The 27,036-nt window shown below is 42.8% G+C and overlaps 1 protein-coding gene across 1 annotated transcript; it reads right to left on the bottom strand.

Annotated features, from left to right (window-relative positions):
* On the bottom strand, window positions 1–26,138 carry AMN1 (antagonist of mitotic exit network 1 homolog). Its single transcript, XM_053407354.1, has 7 exons — window positions 25,859–26,138; window positions 21,753–21,885; window positions 12,309–12,453; window positions 10,538–10,755; window positions 5,381–5,437; window positions 4,465–4,576; window positions 1–560 (listed from the first exon to the last, which is right to left on the bottom strand). Exons 1-7 carry the CDS (start codon window positions 25,906–25,908, stop codon window positions 487–489), a joined length of 789 nt encoding a protein of 262 aa, XP_053263329.1. The 5' UTR covers window positions 25,909–26,138; the 3' UTR covers window positions 1–486.
* Window positions 26,139–27,036: the final 898 nt, after the last annotated feature.

Here is a 27,036-nt window from a genome sequence, read left to right as displayed (position 1 = left end):
GATGGTAGGAGCATTTATTTCAAAACAAGAACCAGCATGCAGGAAACAAAACCTCATGCCTCCAATTATAATGGCTACCTAGAAACATAACTGACCCTCCCCAAAGTGATTGCTGCGCAAGTGACCTTACAAAATGCTTAGATGCAAAAGTGGCTGTCAAGTCTTGCTGGCTCACCACCTGTCACATCACATTTTCCTGTTAGAACTTAACTCCTGCCCCAGAACTTAACATTTGAACATAATGATTCCTGAATTACAGTTCAGACCTGTTGCTCTTATATGAACACTAACAACTTCCTATTCATAATTCATCATGTGGAGTGGAAAAAAGAGAAACATTCTCGTTAATCAAGAAAATCAACATGGCAGTTGAAACAGAAACGAGGCATGTCAGTGGGAGACAGTACACTCTACAACACCAGAGACATGCCGTTCCAGGAATGGTTATTTCTTGAAAAAGAGATGCCATCAACAACTAAAGAAAAATCAATAAACAGTCCATGAAACCTGCTTAAACTTATTTGGTCCAACCAGCTGTTCCAGGGCTTCTCGAGAACGATCTGCAAAACAAGGAAACCAGGATGATAAAATACATTGGACAATTCAATTTTCTCTAGGATAAGAAAATGCTAGGTAGGAAAGGTAATGCAAATGAATAATTTAGGGGGAAGAAGGAATGGGTTTCAGATATCTTTCTACAAGAAATGGGCGTCCAGATCAGTAAATTGATGCTGCTATTTGCTGCATAAATGCTTTGCAGGCTCTTGTAATAAGTTTATTCTTCTCTGCTGGTTAAGCAGGTTAAGACAGGTTTGTTTCAACGTGCTTTCGGTTTTTTGCTTATATTCCAATGTTTTCTGCAGACATTCATTCATTGTTTTTACCTATAGCCCACCCTTCTCTGAATAGTCCCATAGTGAGTTACAAAAACTTCACAATAAAACAGCACACTGTATTAAAAACATAAAATAAAATGACCAAACTAACAAAAAGCAGAATTAACAAAACAGCAGCACAGAACAGCAATGCAGCACAAGGAGGGCAGGTTATTCCACTAACTGAGAGCCAACACAGAGAAGCAACTCTCACGCACCACTGCCTATCAGGCTACATAGGGCAGCAGCACTACCAAGGGGGCCTCTCCTGCTGATCTTAACACTAGAGCTGGTCAGCGTGGTTGTTTTGCTATTATTTCTGGGTTTTACTTAGGTTGCTTTGAAACTGTTGTTCTTATTCTGGTCTGTTTTAAACCACCTTTTTGGGGTGGAAAACACTCAATTTTGATTGAACAAAATGTACTAGCATCAAGGCAAAATAATTTTAGCACCATTGTATCCAGTACCCTTTTTCTTCCCCAGGGAGTACTCAGGGATACGCAGTACTGGCACCTCTTTCTGTTGTTAAAAAGTGTGGCACTTACTGTAACAACTTCTTGAAAAAAAGCACTGATTGTACCTGATGCAGTTGAATTAAACAATTGTTCTGATAAACATGCATATCTGGACAGAAGCCGCACAGGCATACTGTCAAAACCTAAGTTATACAAGAATGTATTTGGCTCACATCCAAGCATGCGAAGAGCAACTGTTTAAAACTGCATTTCCTGTGAACGTAATTTGTTTAAGCTGTGAAGGTGCACTGATTAAGTCAGGACAATTTAAGGCTTTTTTTTTAAGAACAGGAGAAATAAGCATATTGTTTCAAGATATGGAGCAGGGAGTAGTGGTGTACCATTCTGTCTCTGAAGACTGTTAGAAAAATAGAAGCATGCCTCTTATTCCCATTTTAACAAGTTTAATTGTGTTGCATTGTGGTAAGGAAAATCAGCAATAGGGCCTGTGCCAATGTCTCTGGAATCAGCCAAAATGGGTGAAAAAAATGGGTGCAGGTGTGTGAATATTTGCCACACTACTCATACTACTGCTATTATTTACTCGTCTGTTGGAGGACACTCATGATACAAGAGAATTGGTGGAATACCAGTCCCTACTGCAACACCTAACCCTGAATCCACTCACTTTGACCTTGACAGAGGTCTCCCCTAGCTTCCTAGTATCATGCCATCAAGTCTTATTTATCCACCTGGAGTTCTGCACTACATAATGGTCTGAAGGTACAGTATATATGACACCGTTCTACTGCAGCTAAGCAGGCTATGATACTGGGTACAGTGGTACCTCAGGTTACAGACGCTTCAGGTTACAGACTCCACTAACCCAGAAATAGTACCTTGGGTTAAGAACTTTGCTTCAGGATGAGAACAGAAATTGTGCTCGGCCAGTGCGGCAGCAGCTGGAGGCCCCATTAGCTAAAGTGGTGCTTCAGGTTAAGAATAGTTTCAGGTTAAGAACGGACCTCCGAAACGAAATAAGTACTTAACCTGAGGTACGACTGTATTCAAAAATCTTCAATACAATAAATGAGAGACCACATGGAAACCATTATGAAAGCTGCTCACAGGAGCACATCTAATAACTGAATAATCTGGAGCTACTTGTTTTGTGCTACTATATGATTGTGCTATCACAGTAGTTTGTGATTATCTTGAGATCAGCCTCCAGGACCCTCAAGTTAACTTTCTTTGTAATTTTTATTAAATAATAGAATATTAGACACTCTTTAATGCCAGCTATGTAATTAATTACTTGGGGAGGGACCATGCACCCCTCCACTTGCCTCTACCTCCAGTTCCTTCTCTTTCCTTGTTAGAGGATCCTGCTTTTTCATATCACACAGAGAGTGATTAGCCAGCCTTTCTCAACCTGTGGGTCCCCAGATGTTGTTGAACTACAACTCCCATCACCCCTAGTTAGCAAGGCCAGAGCTCAGGGATTATGGGAGTTGTAGTCCAACAACATTTGGAGACCCACAGGTTGAGAACCGCTGAAACCAAACGTAGGATTACAGCAAACTTTCCCACAACAGTTACAACCCACTGTCCTCATTCTAGACCAAGGTTTACCAAACTTGGGTCTCCAGCTGTTTTTGGACTACAATTCCCATCATCCCTGACCATTGGTCCTGCTAGCTACAAGGATCAGGCAGACACAGCTTTGGAGAAAAAGAAGGTGAGGTTTTATTGCTGAGCAATAAGGACCCAGTTGGAATCTCTTCCAAAGAACTGGGACCCCGAGAAACACAAATCCTGAGGTCTTTATACCTGAGCAAATCACAGATCATGAGACAGTCATGAGACAGTCACGAACGCCAGCGAAAGTTAGCCAATTAGCGTGCTTCTTGCCATGCTTATGGCTCCTGGTCAAGCGCAGAGTTCTACTCCCAACTTCTGCTTTCCGTTGTCTGCACAAATGATGCACAATGATGCACAATCTGACCTTTTCCCCAGTTCTGACAGAACAGGGAGTTTGGGAGTTTTTGGCCCTTCCTGTTCTTGTGCATTATTTTAGCCTGCATTTGAGGGGGATTTTGTACCAGTGTCTCTCATTCATGTCTTCCCCTTGATCAGGGTTCAAGGATGTTTCTAGAGGAAAGGTCGGTTCTAAGTTGCTGTTCCAAGCAGTTTGCAGTTAGCTAAGGCAAAAGCTTTCCTTTGATTCAAAAATGGATTATAAAAATACTGTAAGCCCTGATTATATGTGAGCATATATGAATATATTGTTTACTGATAATTGATTATATGAATAGCATAAGGGTAGCCCTTCTTTCCTTGCCTCAATGGATGATGGGAGTTGTGGTCCAAAAACAGCTGGAGACCCAAGTTTGGGAAATCCTGGTCTAGATCAATCAGCACTCATTTGGCTCATCTGAATAGTCCACCCCAATAATCTCATTTTAATAATATGTAGTTACACATAAACATTTATTTATTAGTTACTGCTCTATTACTGCTTGTCTACCAACATCTGCTTTTGACTGTGATATCTGCCCTCCTACTGACCTAAGGTTAAATGAAATTCCCATGCCTAGCATTCATTTCACCATTGCCTTGGTGATTATCTGTTGCATTCTTTCAGTGTACAAGGACATGTCCTGATTAAAACAGTTAGTTTTTATCTACTAGGACAAGACAGTGAAGGTAATACAGAATATGGAGTTCTAACTGCTCAGAATGGATTCAAACTAGAAGGAAAAGGGAGATTTCTCCTTCAACTTGCAATGGAAAACATATTTGAAATATAAAAGCTAAAAGAGCAGCAAGAATATATCAAACCAGCAAACCAATGCACAATTACATGTACTGCAATATTTTAAAACCATTTAAAAGAGCAAAGCTAATTTAAAATCCAGTCCACTCACAATACCAACCAACATAAAAAAACATCTTTAAACTCATTTAAAAGAAAATATGGGGCCACTGCTGAAAATACCGTGTCTCTTGTGCCCACCAGTGAGATGGATCCTGCTGGTGGGTCTGTGAGCAGTGCCTTTGAGACTGATCTTAAGGCTCAGACAGGTTGACAAAATCTATTGTTGAACTTAGCTAGTAAGCAGCACTTTAATCACCTGTTATCAGTGGGCATCCATGGAACAGAAAAATGTATATCCTTGGACAGCAAGTGAGAACAGCTTCCACAGCAATGTCAGTCAGATTCACACACCGTTCCATATGGATCTCCTATTTGGGATAATGAATACTAGTATCAGCAACTGTTACAGACAATAATGCAGGGGTCCCCAACCTGCAGCCCATGGGCCGGAAGCGGCCCAAGGAAGCCGTTTAACCAGCCTGTGAGCCGCCCCCGAACCAAGCCGCCTGCTCAGTGAGTCCCCGTGCGCTGCATTAAACCAGCGCAGCATGGTAAATTGGCAAAACCGAAGCAGGGAAGGAAGGAAGTCCGGGTGAGAAATTGCGCAGGGTAAATAAGAAGATACAAAATGTTGAATGTAAAAGTTTATGTTTTATTTAATTTTGTTTTGTTTTTGAAAATCAATAAAAAGCAATAAAAAAACAAACAAACAGCGCAGCATGGCGCAGGGACTCTCTTCCATGGCATCGGAAATTGCTTCTGCGCATGCCCAGATGCTGAAAATCACTTCTGCGCAGGTGCAATTTTTGGCGTCTGGGCATATGCAGAAGCGATTTCCAGCGCCACGGACATGCACCAGTCCAGCCCACGGAGGATCTCCGTGGGAGTGATCTGGCCCATGGCCAGTAAGCCTTGCTGACCCCTGCAATAATGGGAAAAACCCATATGAGTAAGAGCCACCCTGCTGGATCCGACCAAAGTCCCATCTTGTCCAGCAGCATTCTGTTTCTACAGTGGCCAGTCAGATGCCTATTGGAAACCCACAAGCAGGGCACCTAGTCATCTTTGACTAATAGCCACTGATTTAATCCCTTAATTCTATTAAGAAATTTAAAGAGTATATTTAAATTTACTAATGATACTGATTTGTACTAAACGTGTTGAAAAGTTACCTTTAAATTCTTTGAACACATTCCACTAACAAGTGCTATTACACCGTCATCAGTAACCTGGATGGGACAAAATCAGAATTTTTGTTGGTACACTGAATAAAACTATAGTAACTGTCCACTTCAAAAAACCAAAACATTAAAGCAATAGTGTAAAAAAACACACAACCATAACAACTTCAGTCTGGTTTTCTTCAATCTGTATGTCTTATAAACTTGAATTTTACACAAATGGAAGCCAAATTAATATATTCTCTTTAAACGACAGAAAAATATTATATATGTGCAATAATGCCACTTTTCAGCCCTTTCTCTGACTTAGTACAAACATCACGCTAAGCCAAAGCATGGCTTAGCAACAGAAACAGAGGAAGCTTCCTTATACCAGCTCAGACCATTGGTCCATCTAGATCAGTATTCTCTCTCCTGACTGGCTCTCCTACGACTGTAGGAGATCTCCATGGATCTCCAGGGTTTCAGGCAGAAGTCTCTCTCAAGTCTACCTGGAGAGGCCAGGGGTTGAACCTGAGACCTTCTACATGCAAAGCAGATGCAGAATTTCCTATCTCCCTTTATCTCTCTGTTAGGACTCTCTTTTGTTTGTTAAAACTCAGTATTTTATATTAGCAGTGCTGCTTAGCAATCCATGTATGAACTCTCACCAATCCCTTCTAGCAAGGAAAAAACCAGATTGCTTCATGTACATCCTGTATTCTAATGTGAAAGAATTAAAAGTTGAAAATACATGAAAGGAGATCGGCCAGGCGGAACAGTATCACTGAATTTATGTTAATGTAGAGAATGAATATATTAATCATGGATTATTAAGAATAGATGTTTGTAGACATGTAAAGAATTAATTAATTAGATATTAATTAAAGTAGACCTTGAAGGATGACAATATATGATCACATATTATTATAATGAGAAGGCTGGAGTGGGCTAGTAAAAAGAGTACTGTATAAGGGTTTCGATTTGATTTAGAATGATGACCATAGGCTGTAATTCCTATGGGGAAGTTGTTGTAATCATTTGATTGGCTACTCAGAAATCATTTGTGTAATCTGAAAGTGTATAAGAAACATGGCTTTGCTGTTAGTTTCTGTTATCACTGTGCAGCTGCGTGGAGTCACAGGACTCTGTTTACATTCCAGAGACCTTGCAGTCTCATGGGAAAGGGAGACAGGTTGTGACGTTAGTGGTTTCCTGTTTCCTTTGTTCAGTTGCTCTCTGCTTTCATAGAGAGACCTCTTTTCTGTTCTGCGTAGTTTAGAAATAAAACTCTTTACAATGTAGCCAAACCTTTCATCTCATCCCTGCTCTGGGAACCCTGCTGGATAGAATGTGCTTGAGGCCTTATCAAAGGCTCAGGTCATTAAATACGTCGGAGGCGATTTCAAAGGCTCGGCTCGGAAGAAGATGAGGCCTTATCGGCTTGGCCGATAGTTCCTACATTTTTATGGGGTTCTTGGAAGCCTCCTCATTTTTTAGGCTGTGCCTATGTGCATTTGTATTTCAGTCTTTCTATCTTTTCACTTAAAGCCTGCATCCATTTCTTCTGAGTTTCTGGAAGGGATACTCCAGTCTAGGAACCCCTTTTAAATTTAGCCAAAAGCTGTGATACTCTGTATGAAGGTTTGCTGTGTTTAGAACTGCTTTTAACCTTTCTGCCATTAGACACCCATTTATTACCTTTCAAACTGGAGACCCACAAAGATTCAAAGATTCAAGAATAGCAGACAGTTCCAAGCAAAAGGGAGCTTACTTGGAAAAGTCACATTCCTGATCTGTAATTAGCTGGAAAAATAACTTTCGCAACAAATTCTGGGGAATATATATGTCTCATTCATATATGTATGTATGTATGTATGTATGTATGTAAGAAGAGCAGCAAGAGTCAAAAGAGAAGAAGCAAACAAGCAAAGAGAGGAACAGGAATAGTAGTTCTGATCAGAAAATGGAGAGGATCAATATGGAAGAGACCTCCAAGCATGGCGTGAAGGACGCCGGCTATTTAATTGGTTTTCTGCACTAATGTTATGTGATGAATTGCTCCCTCTGATTATGCTTTATATTAATGCACTTGCATCACTGATTGCACCTATATTTAATTACGTTTCTGGATTTTAATTATGCCATGCCTCATTGATTACTCCCTCCAATGAATCGCTCCCCCCATCTGAATAAATGAATTGCTCCCCCTCCTGATAGAATTAGTTAACTGAGCCTCAAACCTGCAGATTGTATATCGTGTGATTTCTTCCAATATATCAACTTATAAATCTTGGGTGCTTTCTTTTCTTTCACAGATTCACATATTGTTAAATATTAACCTTGCTTAGTGCAGCCACACAGCGCCTGGTTTACTGGTCAATTCTCATTAGTTTTGGCAGGGTTTCCCCTAGCCTGACTTATCTGCAGTTCCTCTTCTAGTTTCCTCTTTCACCTTATCTTTTCCTTTCCTTTCACTTCCTTTTATATTTTAATTTTGTATCTATACATTATTCTTATTATTACATCACTATTCAGTAGCACTACTCAACCCCATTATCTCCTGTTAACTCTGCATTAGCTGTGCATGCAGCAGCCCTTAACCTCCAGCAGCCTCAGCAGTAGTGTTTCTGCTACAAATAATCACAACAAGCCCAAACTCTTCTACGTGATACTGCAGAATCCTTATCAGCCCTTATCTAGTTCAACATGCCTCCAAAACAGGCAGAAACCCAGTCTTGCCAGGCCTCCCTGTCCCCATACTAGCAGACAGACCATGCGCCTACCAACTGTTCCATGGTTGGATGCCTAGGCAGGAGCCTGGAAGGAGGTGCTGCCTCCCCTAAGAAGGCTGTAGGTAAGGGCCTCCGGGGCATTCCTTCTTCAAAAACCAGGGGGCAGACCAGAACCACCATGGACAACCAGGTTCCAGGAACATCTAGGCACCAGGTAAGTGTCAGCATCGCCCTTGAGCCAGTGTCACCAACTGGACTCATCCACTTCAGCCCCGACTGGGCTAGGCGAGCTGGGTAGCACTTCCAGAGACCACCTTCTGCACAGGAACAGGTCAAAGTGCTGTGGACTCACAGCTTAGAGTTGTGAGCACCGGATTCACTCCCACAAGAAGACAGTCGTTGCACAGCAGAGTATAGCAGAGTCTAGCAGAGCATAAACGACTCGGAGAGCAGCTCTGTAGAATATCTTCTTTTATTCTATCTACAACTATTATACAACTATATACAAAGCTAAATGAGGTCTAAGCATAAATGAATGCTGAACTGCACTGAGTGTCTGCAGCTGCTCTTAGCAGCAACCTTATCTATACACACAATCTCTAACACTCAGTCTCTCTCTCTCCGACACACTGACTGACTGACTGACTGACTGATGTTGTGCTGGAGCAGATTAAGTCCAAGTTTTATTACGGCAAAAGCCAGTGACACTAAACACCACAAGATCAAACAAAAAGAAATCAGCAACAACATCAGAAAAGAAAAAAGAAAAAAGGATTACACAAGGGAACTTCGCAGTGTGCCATTCAACAGAAGAGATTTACGCTTCCTGATTACTAAAGTGCAAAATTTGGCCACCTCATATGATATTGAGCTTGAGGAATCTTCCAGAAGGTATTTTCGTAGAATTTCGGGGGAGAATTCCAAATAATGTTGTAGGGGTATGAATTTTGATAAAAGTGGCAAAATAAGTTGAACTCGCTCTTCACTATAAAATTCGCAAAATAGAAGGATGTGTGTGACAGATTCTACCTTATTAGACATACAGGGGCAGAGGCGCGCATGCATTGGTACCCGCGTGAATTTGCCGTACAGCACTGCTGAGGGCATTGTCTCAAAGCGGGCTCTAGAGAAAGCCCATCTATCAGCTTCGTTAGTGATGTTAGTTAAGTAAGGGGCAGTTGCAAAATTAGGCCAAGCTTTTAAACATCTATACGTCTCCGGGAGTAGGGCGTCTTCTTGTTGTAATTCGACATCGAAAGTCTCTGAGTGATAATTGCTTTTGCCTTATTCAGAGTTCCAGTAAAAAGGTTTTCAAGGTTTAGGCCAATTTGTTTGATCTTATTAGTTATTTGCATAAGCCAAGGAGGATAGGGAACTGCGGCCAGCAAGGTAACAGTCCCTTAGGATTGTAATGGATTTTCAGCCAGAGGGATATTGCTTGCTCCCAGACTTTTAATTCCACTCTGGGCAGTCCTGCCTCTTGCCTTAAGACTGCATTAGGTGTACACTTTGGGGTAGCAAATAATGATCTTAAGAATTTTGATTGTACTGTTTCAAGGGTCTTAAGGTTGGCAGAGGGGCTAATTTGAGAGCCATACAGGAGTTGGGCTAAAGATTTTGCCTGAAAGACTTTTAGGGCCATCGGGAGGAAGCCAGCTCCTTTCCTTCTGAATAATCTAAGGATGGCATTTGCACTTCTTCCTGCTGATATAGCTGATGTGGTCAGGTGTGTTGACAATTTGGCATTATAAGAGAAAGTAATGCCTAAGTATTGGAAGGTCTTAGTCGGAGCAGATTAAGCAGAGAGCAGAACACCGCCCCCTCCTCTCTGGAAAATCACCAGACTCATCAGGAGATTCTTGGATATGGGAGGGGTGAAATCTCCTCAGTAAGCCCATCATCCTCTGGCTCTTCTCCACAGTCGTCAATAGTTGGCTCTCACTGTCTTCCCTTCTCCTTCAGTGGTTCATATTACAGTTTCCTGCATAATTTTACTATAACTATTCAAATCAGTTTTCCACTTTTATATCAATCAAATATTATTTACTCTGCTGAATTTATTTTAATACTGCACTCTGATAATGTAAGCTACAAGTGTAAAATGGGTGGGAAGGGAAGGGAAATGGGAAACACTAGATTTACAAGCCAGATGACAATTTTCGCAACAAACTTCACTGCAATTTATAGATAAGAGTCCACATTTCCTGTGGTAGGTTCAAAACACTCATTTTATCTAATGCAACCACACTAAGCAAAATTAAGGTACGGTAACTGTGAAAGCAAAAGAGGCCAAATGCACTTTTATCAAGACAGTATCTCAAAATACCAATAGCAATTTAGTGAAGTAAGAGTCAGTTCTCAAGAGTATCATTTTAATCATGCCATTTTGCAAGATATCTATGCCAACAAGATATATATTTGCCAACAATCTTACTTGGGTAGATGAAAAATCCACACTATGTAAAGATTGGCAGTTCTGTCCAAGAGCTTGCAGTGATGTATCTGTAATGCTGGAACATCCACCTATGTTAACTATTTGCAAAAGTGGGCAGTGGAGGGCAAGGGCAAGGACTCCACTATCTGTAACGTTGCTACATCTTTTAAAAGAGACTTCACGTAAATAAGGGCATGACAAGGCCAGTGCTGCAACCCCTGTTGGATAAACAAAGCACATCATTCTCACATTCATCTCCAGAAGTTCGAATAGAAGAGCATATTAGAAGAAATTATTACTTTAAGAGCAACATATCAAAACACTTTGGGCATTAATATTACAAATTACAGTCAAAAGTGAGGGATACTAACCTCAAATATCAATTCTGCTTATAACTTTTGAATGCTGGCCACTTTGGGCATCATATTAGTATATTCATTGTGCTCTACTAATAATGGTTGCAATTCAGTATACAGTGGTACCTTGGTTTATGAACTTAATCCGTTCCTGAAGTCCATTCTTAAACCAAATCCGTTCTTAAACCGAGGTGCGCTTTCCCTAATGAGGCCGCCTGCTGCCAGTGTCCTTCCACCGTTCGGCTTCCGTTTGTAGACCGAGGTAAAGTTTGCAAACCGGAACACTATTTCCGGTTTTGCGGAGTTGGTAAACCAAATAGTTTGTTAACAGGGTTGTTCGTAAACCGAGGTACCACTGTAGAGTTAAGTGTCCTTAGGACCATTGATGTGAATGGGCATAAGTGTTAGCTTGTTCTCATCTAATCCTTCCTTTTCTATTTGTATAACTGGTACCTAAAATGACATTCATTTGCTTTATTTACGTTCATATCCCACCTTTCTCCTGTAGTAGAGCTCAAAGTGATGCACAAAGGATTCTGAAATGGTCTCCCAGACTTGGACTTCAGCAAGGTTGATGTATCATGTGCCTTTAGGCCAGGATGGGGAACTTGTAGCCTTTCAGATGTTTATTAGACTCCAGCTCCCAACAGCCCCCGTCATCCTAGCCAATGGTCAGGGATGATGGGGTTTGCAGTCCAAAAATATCTGGAGAGCCAGATGTTCCTTACCCTTGCTTTACAGCACACCCTGCAACCTTGTAAGATACCTTGAAGGCAATCTAATCCAACCCCTTGCTCAGTGCAGGATCCACAATGGAGGATGCAACTGCAACACCCCTGAGAGATGGACATTCAGCATCTGCTTAAATACCTCCAGCAAAAGAAAGCCCTCCAGCTCCGGAAGGCAGCTTGTTGCATAGCTCTGACTTCTTTTGAACCTTACTTTCTGACTGCCTAATGCTCTAGCCCAAAACCATCTACCTGTGGGCTTCACATAAGCACCTGGCTGGCCCCTGGGAGAACAAGATTCCAGGCAAGATGTGCCCTTGGCCCGAAGCAGCAAGACTCTTCTTATGTTAAGTCTCTCGCATCTTCAGTTAAAAGCACCTCACAAAGCAGGGTTGCTATTTGCTGGGATGACGTGGTTAGCTGCAGCCAGTAAGAGCAGATGGTGCTCTGGGCTAGATGGATCAATGCTCTGACTTAGCATAAGGCAGCTTCCTGAGTCATGAAAAAGCTCAAAACTACAAAGAAAGAGCATGTGTACAGCCTTCAGAGCAGACGTATCCAATCCTCTGGGTATTTATTTACTAAAAATGATAATGAGAATCCTATTTGGGGAAGAAGAAGAAGAAAGCCTGAATGAAACTTAATTTCTCTCATTTCTTTGAAATAAATATCACATAGAAAACAAACCTTCTGAAGTGACTGTTAGTCTGTTGCCTTTCCAAATGTTCAAGTTGATTTTCTTAAGATGTTTGCAGTTACAAAGCTGTTGCAAGGCATTATCTGAAACATCACAGTCCCGAAGGTCGAGTGCCTCTACTGCAGGGTGCAAAACCTAAAATGAAAATATTTTTGTCAAGCTCTACATGGCGCGGCCCAGGAATGGGGAACCTTAGGCCTGAGGGCCAAATGTAATCTTCCATTCCTCTTTATCTGGCCTGTCAGGGGATGGTGGTGGTTGCTCGCGAGTAACCAGGCAGGACTCCGACCTGTCTTTTACAGGTTTTATTGGTCCAACCAAATACAGTGCATAAACACAAAGTTCATGTCCGTCCTAGTCCCTTGCAGGTTCCGGGAGTGGCCCCTTCCGGTTTCTGCCCCAACATAAGAACTTAGACACCCCAAATCTCTGCCTCCCCTCCTTACGTTTCACCCCTCTGCGTAAGCTGGGTGACAGAAATGGCGTGTCTGTCTCCTGGCCAGTTGGTAGCATCTTTGAGCCCTCCCCTCGCCTGGCTATCCCCTTCCCCCTCCGCTCCACTGGAGGTGTGGCTTTCCCCACCGCTCGATGAGGGGCTGCTACTCAGAAGCCTTGGAGGCTCTCTGTGTGGGAGCCAGGAAGTCATGGCAAAGGCTTGTAGCGCCACCTGGTGCCTCGCTGACCTCGGTGACCAGCATGGTTGTGCCTTATCGTGTATTAGAATTGTATTGACCTTAAAAGGAGTTGTGTTTCCTCTGGGCAGTGATGACCCTATATGGTGTGGGTGGGCTTAAGCCTTGGCCAGATGAGGTAACATGAGACCCTGGCAAGCAGCCATGCGGCTGGTGAGAACAAAGGGTAATAAAAACGGACTGGAGAGGGAGAGGATGTGGAATTGAGCTGTCCTCAGTCCAAGGAAATATTGTTGCTTTTCTGCGTCTTTATTTTATACTTAATTAAGCCATTTGGAACAGCTGGACTGTTACAAGTGGTGCCCCGTGTGAGGCTGAATAAAAGAATACGGCTGAGGGTTTTAAAAGAGAAAAAAACAAGCAACTTGAAGCAAGCAGTCTCAGACAGACTGAGAGGATTTTAAAAGACACTGTGAGAGGATTTTCGATCCAAGCAGTGGATATCATCGGCTCATCGCGCCCGGCAAGGGTTTCACAGCGCTGAATTCATCTTTTAAAAAGATCCAGGTGAGACCGATCCCTTTTCTCTTTCTTTTTATATTGATTTTAGAAAAATGGGCAGCTCTTTGACTACTCCCCAACAAAAATTTTTTAAAGACTTAAAATTTCTCCTCTCCTCCAACAAATTGGAAGTCCCTGAGGGTGATTTGATACAGCTCATTCTGGCAATTGAGGAGCATTGTCCCTGGTTTCCTGCAGATGGGACATGGGAATTAAAACATTGGGACAAGATTGGAACACATTTTCATGGACATCCCAGCATTGATGTTAGGATTTTAAATGCATGGTGCAAGGTTCGATATGCTATGGGTTCTTTATCACCAAAAAATATCTCCATGGCTGCATTGCCAATACAACCTTCAGCTTCTTTAATTCAGCCTGCTGTCCTGCCATGTGTTCCAGCCCTTGCTTTGCCTGCAGCCCCAGACCCCAAACCTCCGGACTACAGTTCCTCACTAGAGGACCCAATCCTGCAAAAATACCATGGTCTGGCTGGAAATGACCCTGCTCTTGCAGCAGCAGCAGCAGAACCAGCTACCCCTTTCCAACGTGCAGTCCTTGCTTGTTCCTTATCTCAGGATACTATGGCATTCCCTGTCATTGTGCCCCCTGCTGGTGCTGCAGCAGGAACACAAGCTCAGCACCAACCTTTTGACTTTAAAATCTTGAAAGAGCTCCAATTGTCAGTTAGGACAAATGGACTGCAAGCTCCTTTTACACAAGCTCTTTTGGAAGCCACATTAGCCCAGCTTTTGGTTCCAGATGACATCAAGCTTTTGGCACGTACAGTTTTACCCCCATCAGCTGGTGTATTATTTGCTCATGAATGGGAAACTGCCTGCCGTGGTTATGCTCCAGCCTTGTTACAACAAATCAGAGGGAATAATCCAAATCTTACCCTCGCAGATGTGATGGATGCTATGATGGGGCGTGGCCCTTTTGCTCAGGCTTCGGTACAAGCCACACTGCTGCAGATCTTATTGAGGGATACTGCTCTTGCTGCTCAACAAGCAATGAGAAAAATCCCGGAACCCACCAGTATTCAATCAAGGTGGGGTTCTATCAGACAGGAACCTAGAGAATCATATTCTTCCTTTATGGACAGGCTGATTACAGCAGTGAGTAGACAAATTGAAAATCCTGAAGCCAAACAAATAATTATCAAACAATTGGCCTTTGAAAATGCAAATGAGGATTGTAAGGTTGCGTTGCGCCCGATAATACACAATCCTGCCACAGACACAGCAGCCATGCTTCGCATTTGTCAGTCTGTTGGTACAGCCACCCACAAGGCCCATTTGCTGGCAGCAGCGCTAAATAAAAACCAGCCTGTAACCACTGATAAAACTTGTTTCCAGTGTGGCAAACCAGGACATTTTAAGGCACAATGTAGATCCACGCCACAGCCAAGGCGTCCTTCTACCAAATGTCCAATCTGCAAAAAAGGCTTTCATTGGGCCAATCAATGCAGATATCTTCCTCAAAACCAACAGCAGGGTCAGCACACTGCCCGAAATCAGCAAGGACAACAGCAGGGAAACTGGCAGCAGGGCCCACCCCGGGCCCAGACAAATCAATAGGGGACCCCCCAGAGTCCAGGGAAACAGCACCACAACTTCGCCTGACTCAGGACGTGGAATTCCATTTGCCTTTCTGCCCTTTAAAGACTCATGTTCTCACTGAAACAGGGTTAGACAATCATGCCACTTGTCTGGTATTGCCTTTATTATCTGCACAAGCAACAGGAATTCATGCGGTACCGATGCTAACACACGGACCATATGTGAATTTCCCTGAGATCACGCTATATGCGGATCGTCCATGCAAAATACAATCAAATACTTCAGTGGCGAAAATTATCATTTTCCCCCCATCCGAACAACTACCCCTCATTGCAGCAGCCATGAACATTACAGCCTCGCGCCCTTCTGTGTCTCTGACAGTGGGAGGTCGGCGCATTGTGGGAGTTCTGGACACGGGGGCGGATGTAACAGTCGTGGCAAAATCTGCTTGGCCATCCAGTTGGCCCACCTGTCCAGCCTCACAAGTTATTGGTGTGGGAGGTGAATCACAGGCACGGCGCAGTCTCCACCCAATACTCATCCAAAGCGATAGCGGGGTTCAGATCACCCTCTATCCATTAATAATGGACATTCCAGTCTCCTTATGGGGGCGCGATATTTTGGCTATTGCAGACACCAAATTGGAGTCAAATTTATTCTAAGGGCCGCCCCTGCACTTCCACGCACCGCACTGCCGTTACGATGGATCACCACTACCCCAGTATGGGTAGAACAATGGCCTTTACCAAAAGAAAAATTAGCAGCGGCGGCCCAGCTTATCTCTGAACAATTGACTCTTGGCCACATTGAACCGTCCTCATCTCCCTGGAACTCCCCAATTTTTGTTATTAAGAAAAAATCAGGCAGATGGCGTCTTTTACAGGATATGAGGAGAATTAATCAACAGATACAGCCAATGGGAACTTTACAACCTGGCATGCCAAATCCAAATATGCTCCCACGAGAATATCAGTTGGCTGTGCTTGATTTAAAGGACTGTTTTTTTTCTATCCCACTGGATCCAGCGGACAGGGAACGGTTTGCTTTTACATTGCCAGTATATAACAATTCGCAGCCCACCCAGCGATATCAGTGGGTTGTTCTGCCACAAGGCATGCGGAACTCCCCTACACTTTGCCAACATTTTGTGGATGAAGCATTGAAACCTTTCCGCAGGCGCCACCTAGAGGTCATATGTTATCATTTCATGGATGACATTTTAATCGCTGCTAAGGAACTCCCGCCTGGCATTTTTCAAGAACTTTCTGCCACGTTAGCAGAAGCGGGACTCTACGTAGCACCTGAAAAAATTCAATTGATGTTGCCTGCCACCTATCTGGGACATAAAGTCTCTGCGCAAGCAGCACTGCCTATTGTTCCCCAACTGACTATCCCTTCAAACATGAAGCTTGTGCAATTACAACAACTTCTTGGGCACTTGAATTGGGCTCGCTCTTTCCTTGCATTACCTACCAGCACATTATCACCATTGTTTTCAGCGCTCGCAGGACACAAGGATCCAGCAGATGTAATCCAGGTCACTTCGGCAATGATCACTGCATTACAAACTGTTAATCAGCAACTGCGATCTGTTCTCGTGGACAGGATCACAGAGGCCTCTGCACACGAGCTGCACCTGGCCGTATTTGCTACACCATTGTTGCCAACAGGAATTTTATATGCTCAGACGGACAAGAAGAAGACTATCTGCATTATAGAATGGTTACATTTACCTCATACCCCTCCGAAGAACATTTATTCCGTAATTGAATCCACATCAGACATTGTTATCAAAGGACGTTCACGTGCTATAGCTTTGAGCGGTTTTGATGTTGCATCAATTTATTTGCCTTTTTCACAGACTGAACAGCAGCATTTATTGATCACAAATGCTGCCATGCAAATTGCTTTGGCTGATTTTATAGGTGTCATCATTTTTAATCCTCCAAAGGATGACCGTTTGACATTTCTGACACAGGTCACCTATGTTTTGGCTACCCCCTTGTCTCTCACACCTCTCCCCTCGGCGCTAACCCTCTTCACGGATGGAACAAGAAGTAGGGGAGTAGTGACGTGGGAGGAGGGAGGAAAATGGAAATGTTTATTCACCCCTCCACAGTCTTCTGCCCAGCGAGCAGAGCTAGCGGCTGTGATTCTTGCCTTTCAATCCTTTCCTACTCAACCTTTCAATCTTATTGTGGATACTCAGTATGTATATCGCCTTTTTGCTATTTTACCAATATCTTATATAACTCCTTCCTTGGATTCTGACTTGTTTTCCTTGTTTCTCGCCCTGCAGGCCTTACTTCAGCACAGAGAGTTCCCTTATTATGTTGCACATCTTCGCTCCCACACATCACACCCAGGGTATTTAGCAGAGGGAAATTCAAGAGCAGATTCAGCTCTGAAGAACATTTCTGCCTTTTCTCTCTTTTCTGATCCTATACTATGTCATAACACCTTTCATCTCCCTGCGAAAGCATTGGCTAAGCAGTTTTCTATTCCTTTGGCCCAAGCTAGGGATATTGTGTCCCAATGTGCTTCTTGTTCTAAATCTCAGCTGGCCATCCCTTTTGATGCTGTCAATCCTAGGGGCACGTCTGCATTGGCGTGTTGGCAGATGGATGTCACACACACACCTGTGTTGGCTCCACTCTCCAAGGTTCACCTCACGGTGGACACCCACTCTGGATTCATATGGGCTACGCCCATGAGGGGGGAAACAGCTCGGCATGTCATTCAGCACACTATCCGCTGTTTCTCAGTCATGGGTAAACCTGCGCGCATCAAAACTGATAATGGTCCAGCATATATTTCTAAAACATTTTCAGAATTTTGTATGTTGTGGAATGTGAAATTAACTCATGGTATACCCTTTAACTCCACAGGGCAAGCGATAGTGGAAAGGGCGCACCTGACGTTCAAAACACTATTGCTTAAACAACTTGGCGGCCGAAGCATACCAACAGCAGACATCCCTTCGGCAGTTCACCAGGTTCTTTTTGTGCTTAACCATCTTTTATATCCACATAATAGGACCCATACTCCCGCGGAATTGCATTTTAGGAAGGAGGAGGCACTCCCCCGCCCCTTGGTGGTGTACCGACGCTTGCCTGATCCCGCTTGGCATGGACCTGTCCCGCTGATCACGTGGGGACGAGGGTACGCGGCAGTGGACGTCGAGGACAAGCCTTTGTGGGTTCCAGCTCGATGTGTGCGGCCATGGCGAGTCCCTTCAACTGTGGAAGTGCCTTCCTAACCATTTGCCTTGCCATCCTTTGCTGCACCGTTATACAAGGAAGAGAAGCAGACGACACGGTCCAGTTGAAACCACCATATTTCACCTTATCGGCTGGCAAGCAGCTGTCGCCTGAATCCTACTCTGGCTGGCAGTATCCACGGCTCAGCCACTCTCGAACTAGAAGAACAGTGTTGTTGAATAAGACTTTTAGGGGTGAAAATTATCATAAGATATGGAGGAATAATATTTTTGTACAAGATATGATTAAGTTTACTAGTTTATTGCATGCTTCTAAATGTTGGTTATGTATGCACATGCCGCCCTTTGCCAGTCATTCAGGCATAATGCTTCATGGTGTGCCTGTTAATGGATCTTTTCAATTTACTAATATCATATCCCCTAAGCAAACTTTTTGGCCTCCAGTACAATTGACCCTCCATGAGCCTGCCCCCATTTGTTTTCAAATTAAGGAGGGGAAAGAATCATGGGGCATATATCCAAACTGTCAATATACATTGAAATTCATGTTTAATAGCTCTTGTTCTCTTACAGGAACATACAGTGACCAATCTCAGTGCTATAGAAGCGATACCAGTGCATGGCTAAAAACTAGGAAAGAAACCTACCATGCAAATTGGAGTCTGAATTCTTCTATCCCTAGTTTAGCAAATGCCACAGATGAGCAATTTCATATCAGTTCCTTATTTACTGCAGCCTTTAGTTGGTCCCAACAGAGTAGTAATATCAGCTATTTACTCCAAAGAGAGTTATGGTTGCTTTGTGGCGAAAAAGCATACAAAGCCATTCCTCGAAACCTCACAGGCACATGTACATTGGGTCTCGTGGTTCCGTTGTTGTATAAGGTTGATAAGTTACCATCTTCTCTTAGACTACGGAATCGTCGGGAGGTTAATTCACCCATAAATCAATATATCGGTACCCAGGTCTCTCGGGCCTTGCTGCCCTCAGTGGGTGCAGCAATGAACTATAGGGACCTCCATCGGCTAGCTAATTGGACTGAAGGATTATTCAATGATACCATAAAAGCTTTGAGGAAACTCAACCAGGAGTTGTCTGCAATGAGAGAAGTGGTTTTACAGAATCGCTTTGCTTTGGATGTGATTTTAGCCTCAAAAGGAGGAGTTTGTGCACTTGTTCATTCTCATTGTTGTATGTTTATTCCTGATAATAATGTCAGCATATCTGCGACGATCGACCATATGGAAACCATGGTAGCCCACAATCCGTTTGCCCCCCCTCCTTCCGTTGATCCATGGGCATGGTTATATTCTTGGCTTCCAGATGGAAGTTGGCTTCGACATTTATTGATTATAGTGATTATTATAGTAGTTATTTGCATTATTTTGTGTTGCTGTATACAATGTATTCCTTCTTTAATTTCTGTATGTACTGCATGGTTCTCCAGTCCGCGGCCCGCTTCCGGTCTCACAAGAGTCGCCTATCGCTCTCGATATAACCGTATTGGTACTGATATATATGATTCTGATTAAAATATAAAGAAAGAGGGCATGTGGGAGCCAGGAAGTCATGGCAAAGGCTTGTAGCGCCACCTGGTGCCTCGCTGACCTCGGTGACCAGCATGGTTGTGCCTTATCGTGTATTAGAATTGTATTGACCTTAAAAGGAGTTGTGTTTCCTCTGGGCAGTGATGACCCTATATGGTGTGGGTGGGCTTAAGCCTTGGCCAGATGAGGTAACATGAGACCCTGGCAAGCAGCCATGCGGCTGGTGAGAACAAAGGGTAATAAAAACGGACTGGAGAGGGAGAGGATGTGGAATTGAGCTGTCCTCAGTCCAAGGAAATATTGTTGCTTTTCTGCGTCTTTATTTTATACTTAATTAAGCCATTTGGAACAGCTGGACTGTTACACTCTGTATCCCCCTGCTTCCCTCCCCAGCCGCGATGGCAGTCCCCTGACATGGCCCTTGGGACTCTACCAATAAATAATAAATTCATTTAATATTCATTAAGATTTTAATGAGCTTTTCTGTCCTTACTCACAAAAGACCCTGAAGTACTATCTGCAAAATGCATGTTTGTTACCACAGCTTTAACTTTTGCTCTATCACCTCAAATTTATTTAAAACAATACCAGATATGCCTTGTCAGCAACAGATCAGTATTACATCTAATTTATTCCCTCCTGGAAGATCTAGCAGGTATCCCAAGCTTGTCAAGGGGTCAGCAAATAGAATTCTTCTATGGATAATAAAATTACTGTGCCCTCTTTCCTTAGGCAAGCGGTTGATCATTTTGCCAGTTTATTTAAGCTTACGGATTTTAATAGCTTTGCCATTAGAAACTGGCCTGTATACGGAAGATGAGTCATGTTTGGAACAGAACTTTAAACTCAGGCAAAGGTTTCAGCCATGGTTCCCATTTGAGGCTAATGTAACAATTTAGAAGAGGAGTATACTACCCTGATGGCAAATGTTGCTAGATGCAACTCTACTTCATGATAGATTGTCCCTATCAAATCCAGATTCCTTCATATACTGTATCTGAACATTCTTCAAGGTAATATGAGATAATCAAATTCAGCACCAAAGAGAAGAGGAACTAGCCTAAATGGCAGAATGGTGCAGGTGTGGGTAAATGCAAATGAGAAAATGCAAGTTTTTTGTTTTGTTTTTTAAAGAAAAAATGCAAGTTTTGTTGAAAGAGAAATAATAATTAACTCTTCTGATGCTTAAGTTTGTTACTTGTTCCTAGCTCCTTATCTGTGTAGGAATTTGAAATATAGCTCAATCAGAAAACTAAAAAACAAAACAAAACTTGACATGTCACTGAACTCCAAAGTAAATTTTAGAATGCCCCATATTATCCCAATGACCTGAAGAATGTCCCTTTCAAGATACACACTACTTTTCTGCAATCAAATTATTTGTGTTTGTTCAATACTCATGAGAACATGGTGACCTCAGATGACAACAGCAATGAAGAACTAGGGGTGTACAATCAATAAGCTTTGGGACATCACAAATCACAGACCCATACATCCAGGACAGCACCCTCTGGGAACTGACATTAAATCACATCAACTCCACCACTTTATTGGGGCACAATACACTGTCATATTGTTAAAATATGCAGAAATGAATAATGAACTGGGGCACTACACTCCAAAATAATGCCCCACCACAAATCACACAGCCAGGAAATATGGCATTAAATTGCATCCAGCCCAACACTTTCCTGGAGGTCATCTCATAAAGGACACTGTCACTAATGAACTACATGGCCGAGTCTGGATTAGAACCCTGGTTTCCCAGGTCCTAAATCAACGCTCTATCAAATACACAGCCTTGGCTTTGACTATGGAAAAGACAGCAGGAATAAATGCAAATATAAATATGTATTGTTTGTAAGTCCCAATGATGACAACGTGGAGAGTTGTGCTCAAAGTGCCACCTTACCGTATTAATATTTGAATCACTTATCCACCCTTGGACACTCAATGATTTGATCAGTTTATCTTTGATGTTGGGAGGCAAAGGCTTAATATCTTCCGCATATCTGGATATGTTCCTCGTTAAGCAATGAAGGCTTCTGGAGGGGAGGAGGGGAAAGAACAAAAAGTAGTCATAAGATGACACACTTTCTTGGCAACTTGGGAAACAATTATGTAAGCACGATTTCTTAGACTGTAACAACAGGGACTTCTCTTGGGGGGCGGGGCTATCCAGCACCTAGTACAAAATTAGGTAATGGAAAAAAAAAAGATGTACACCAGAGGCAGGGGACCTATGTCCTTCCAGGTATTGTTGTATTCCCATCACTCCTGTCTATTGACTGTGATGGATGGGGCTCGTGGGAATCCAACATGTTGAAGTCCACCCGACATACACAAACAAGTGGAAAAGATATTCACAAAGTTTACTCATATAAAAAAACATTTAACACAACTTTAAATGAGTTCTAATCACAAATATATGTATATTCAGTTCTGAATGGCTTGGAGCAAGTGTGCAGAACCTTTGTTGCTGAACTACAGCTCCCATCAGCTACAGGAAGCATGGCCCATGGCCAGGGCTGATGGTAGTTGAAGTTAAGCAACATCTGGAAGATCAAAGGTTCTAAGGTTCCCCACATTAAGCTTAATTATTATTGAGACATTTAGTTTTAAACTGCACTTTGGGAACTTTGAGGTTCCTCAGATGCTCATCAAGGGCTTCTGAGTGAAAATGATCATTGGCTGAAAGGCAGTTTGCTCAATGTGACTGAATTCCCCTACAACGTGTAGCCAGAGTTAGAGAAATCAATAAATTATGACCTCAGGATTAAGGATAATGAACTTTGCTCTGATCAACAATAAGAGTGAAGGTGACATGGAATAAGGGTGAGGGTGACATTGCTGATTCACATACTGCTTTAGTCACAAGAACAAAGTCGCGCAAAAATGTTGTAACACTGCAGACTGCCAATAAGCAAAATTATTGCTATGTGTTGGGTTGAAATAAACGACAGACGAGTGAGGAGTGTCATATGGGAGGCATCTTCCGAGCAAATCTCGGGGAGTCTCTTTTATTGAATATTACAGCATTGCCGCATATGTGCTTATTGCTGATTGGTTAACACAAGTACAAAGCAAAGGTTGCATACAGGCATTAATCACCAATAGATTAAAGGCTGGGAAAGGGAGCACAGAACTAGACAGGCATGAAAACCTCCTAATTAAATTATAACTAGTGATTGATATAGCAAGACTTAAACAATTACGTTCCGATAGATGTGGTCAACTATGCATTAAGAATGGGTCAGAGTATAATGTTTTCCTGAACTCAATGTGAACTGAACATTCTAAGGTGATGAGGGAATGTCTTAGTATTAGAACGGTTTGTGCAGCATGTGCAGAAGCAAAGCTTATAAACAAAAACTTCCCATCATGCCACAGTCATGTGCAGAAGCAAGGCTTCCCTTCAGCTATGTAAAATAAATCTTAGGGCAAACAACTATTTATGCAACATGTTAAAATACTGCTTTGAACTCTTGGTAATATTCCACCATATTTGAAGAAGTGAATCTCTGTACTGTGCATGACATTTACTGTATAACTACTATGCACTTTGTATCATATTCAGAGGACACTCTGGTAAACATATGCTAAGACCTCTTTCAGCCACTTGGAATGAAGAGGAGCATTAGGCATGAAACAAAAGTTGTCCTGTAGTTCGATTTCCACATCAGTAGTGGGTGTGCTATTGAGTCTCAGTGCCCTGGATGAACGAATGGGTACCCTTCAGCATGCCCCCAGAATCCTCTGCTCTGTGCCCAGGTTCTGCTGGAAGTCACTCTCAGTAATGCTATATAGGCACTCGAAAAGTGTTTGGAAATCTCTATATACTGTAAATAAAATAAGTATGTTGTAGGATTTGATTATTGTACTTCATATTTTTTATAAATTTTGTGTTTTTAACATTATGAAAACCGTCCTGGAAAAAACATTTGAAGAGCACATAAGCAAACAAACAATGAAAATGAATTCAGGGGCTACTCAGTGTGTCAAGGATTCCTGAGATCAGACAAATTTATAGAAATGTCTCCCAACAGCTAGTAGCCAGTTGAAAGAAATCTCCTATTTAGAAACTGTGATGGTTATTTCCAATTTGCTCTGCCTGTGAGTTTCTTAGAGGCATCTCTCTGTCCACTGTTGTCTGCAAAGCTGGATCACTATTCAGATCCATTACAGAATATTTTTATGTAAGCAACTGTAAATTTAATTGTTCAGAATACAAGTAACATGGGAGGTCAAAACTGCTTCCAGTACAATTTTTATCACGTACAGTGGTACCTCGGGTTACAGATGCTTCAGGTTACAGACTCCGCTAACCCAGAAATAGTACCTCGGGTTAAGAACTTTGCTTCAGGATGAGAACAGAAATCATGTGGTGGCAGTGCAGTGGCAGTAGGAGGCCCCATTAGCTAAAGTGGTGCTTCAGGTTAAGAACAATTTCAGTTTAAGAACTTATGCCCAATTTATTCCCCATACAGACTTCTTAAGCTTCTGTTAAACTGCTTGTGCTGTCAACAGACACATGAGGCTGGTGTGGGAAATACGTTGCTTTTTCATTGTTTCCCTAGGATAAGCATTTATTAATGCTTCTTATTATAAGAATGCTTTTATTAGTGGATCCTATTAAGACACACCTACCACAATATATAGCTTGGCCATTTTTTGAATAGGATGTTTCTAAGCAACTCTTTGCCTTTCCATTACTTCTCAATTTTTAATGATGCTATATTTTTGCTTTTTCAAAGAAGTCTAAAGGTCTAAAGAGCAGCTGCCTGCTAAGATAATAGTGAGCATAGAATTTGATAGTTTATAGCTGATAGGGTAACCACAAGGGATTCCACCGAATAAGGAATGCAGATTTAGCAAAAGTCATGCAGCTCACTGTTAAGAACCTAGACTCAAGAGCAGCTCGCACCTGTAGCTAGGATATTTGGTGGTCAACTTGGGGTTTGTCCTCTTAGCCTTATCAGATAACAAACTAGCTTACGCCTGCATATGGAACAAATAGTGGTTAACACATCAAAATAGGGCAATTTGAGATAAGAATAAAGGGGTTGCTTGCATCAAAATATAAAATGTAAAGATGCTTTGACAATATTTGTGCAATGATTAACATGGGGAAGTGGGATGGTAAAATGTTAAGGCGGACGCGATATGTTGTAAACGTTGCATGCTCCTCCATGGTGGGCATGTAAAGTAGGGACTTTTTGGCGGCTGGGGGGGCAGATTATATAAACTGTGTTTTTCCTCATTAGGGTGTGCCTGCATTGGTCACCCATCCTTGTTCAACCATGCTTTTCCTTCAATAAAATTCTACTACTTCACCAATTTTTGTTCAGATCTTATTATTTAAAGGATTTTGAGACCTAAGTCTTAGGAACCAGGTTTTTTTTTTATCTCTAACAGCTGGAAAACCAACAGGTGAAGTTTTTCCAGGTATGAGATAAATGCAGGGTCACCCGAGAAAGTCTTGCAGCTCAATGATATTATTATTATTATATTACAGTATTATTAAATGCACAGCTATAATGGTCCCAGGGTGAAGCTGGTCACACTTCTCAATAGAAGAACAGCCAGGTTTGTTTATTTATTATATTTTTCTATCCCACCTTTCCTCCAAGGGGCTCAAGGTGCCGATACATGGAATCTGTATCGGGCTGCTCCCTAGCCCAAGGGCTCTAACTTCTACTCAAGGCAAGGTGGAATTTCAGCAGGCTTGCTTGTCGACCAAGCCGCACCGGCTGAAACGGCCTCTTCCGCGCAGCTATTTAAAACTGCTCTCTGCACACGCTCAGGGGCACGCGTCTCCTCGTTGATTTTTTGGCACATCCCAGGGGTAGAATCCGGACAAAGGGCAGCAAAGAGGTTAGCGAAGAGGCGAGGAGGACATAATAAGGGTAACGTTGGAGATGGAGGTGAAATAAGGTGGTTTTCCTGGTGCCGGGAGAGGTTCATGGTGGGTGGGGGGACGCACGAGTGAAGACCCCGCTCGCCCCGCCGGCCACTCACAAGTCGAGGAGGGACCTAACGGCCCCGCCGCTTTCGCTGAGGTAACTCATCGCTAGGCCCCGGCAGCTCGCTCTCGCTTTTCCTCTCAGGCCGGGGGATGTGCGGCGTCAGGGACCGTCCTTCAATTCCTCGCAATTCACGGACGCAGCGCCCTCTATGCCTCAGCCCTTTCCCCTGCGACGGAACTCGAATGAGAGAAACGGGAGTTCGGAATTGGCAGAGCGACCCTAAGCTGAGAGCGGAGCACTTTGGGAAACGTAGTCTTCGGCGTGCGGTACTGAGGCCTTCGGAGGTAGTTTGGCGTCGAAGGGGAAGGGATCGTCGTAGGTTCTAAACGGGGGTTTAGCTCAGTCTCCCGCCCTCAAGCCCAGCGGAGCTGAAGCAACGTCAAAATAAGCCAAAATAATCCTATAATATCTACTTCTTCTTCATCATCTCATCTCACTTCGTTTCACTTTTAATTTTATTCGTATGCTGTCCGTTGCATAGTTAAAACCATGCGCAAGGCGGCTTACAACATGGAAACAATTTGCGTGCAATTGGAGAATTGTAGAGTTGGAATGGAGCCCAAGGACCATGCAGTTTAACCCCCTGCAATGCAACCATAAGAAATAAATAAAACACATCAAGAAGTGCAACCAAATTTGAATCGTTTCTACATAAATCATCATAAGATCTTTAAAAACAATAATACTAAATGCAATAGTATTGTTACTTGGCAAAAAGGCAGTTGCAAATAGTCAGGCTAACAATTAAATGTCTTGAAGTGTAATCAGTTAAGCAAGATTGAAAAGAGGAAGGGAATCCTTAATAGCTTGTAGCAGAAGGAATTTCAGCAGGTGTGGCCTCTTATGTCTCCATATGCTTCCAAGAGCTGGTAAGTGAGGAAAGGGTGTGTTTGCAGGACCATTCACCACCCTCTGTGGTTCTGAAGCCTTAGTTTACAGGGGATTCATTTGCCCGCTTGCCCAGGACCGAGGAGAGAACAAAAGCACCAGGGAAGCAACTTCTTCTTCGGAGAAAAGAGTTTTATTGAGATCTGCGCAGAGGCAACCAGTGGAATATCTTCCAAAGACTGGCTGCCCCTTACTGTGTTCAGCAAGCATTCTTATACCTGGGAGCATATACTCCTCTCCCCAATCCCCCAATCAGCTGGCAAGGTTACAATTTATTACCTT

This window comes from Podarcis raffonei, chromosome 10 (assembly GCF_027172205.1).
Source record: "Podarcis raffonei isolate rPodRaf1 chromosome 10, rPodRaf1.pri, whole genome shotgun sequence".
NCBI lineage: Eukaryota > Metazoa > Chordata > Lepidosauria > Squamata > Lacertidae > Podarcis > Podarcis raffonei.
Note: the sequence above shows the minus strand (reverse complement) of the source record. Positions and strands in the feature narration are given on the sequence as shown.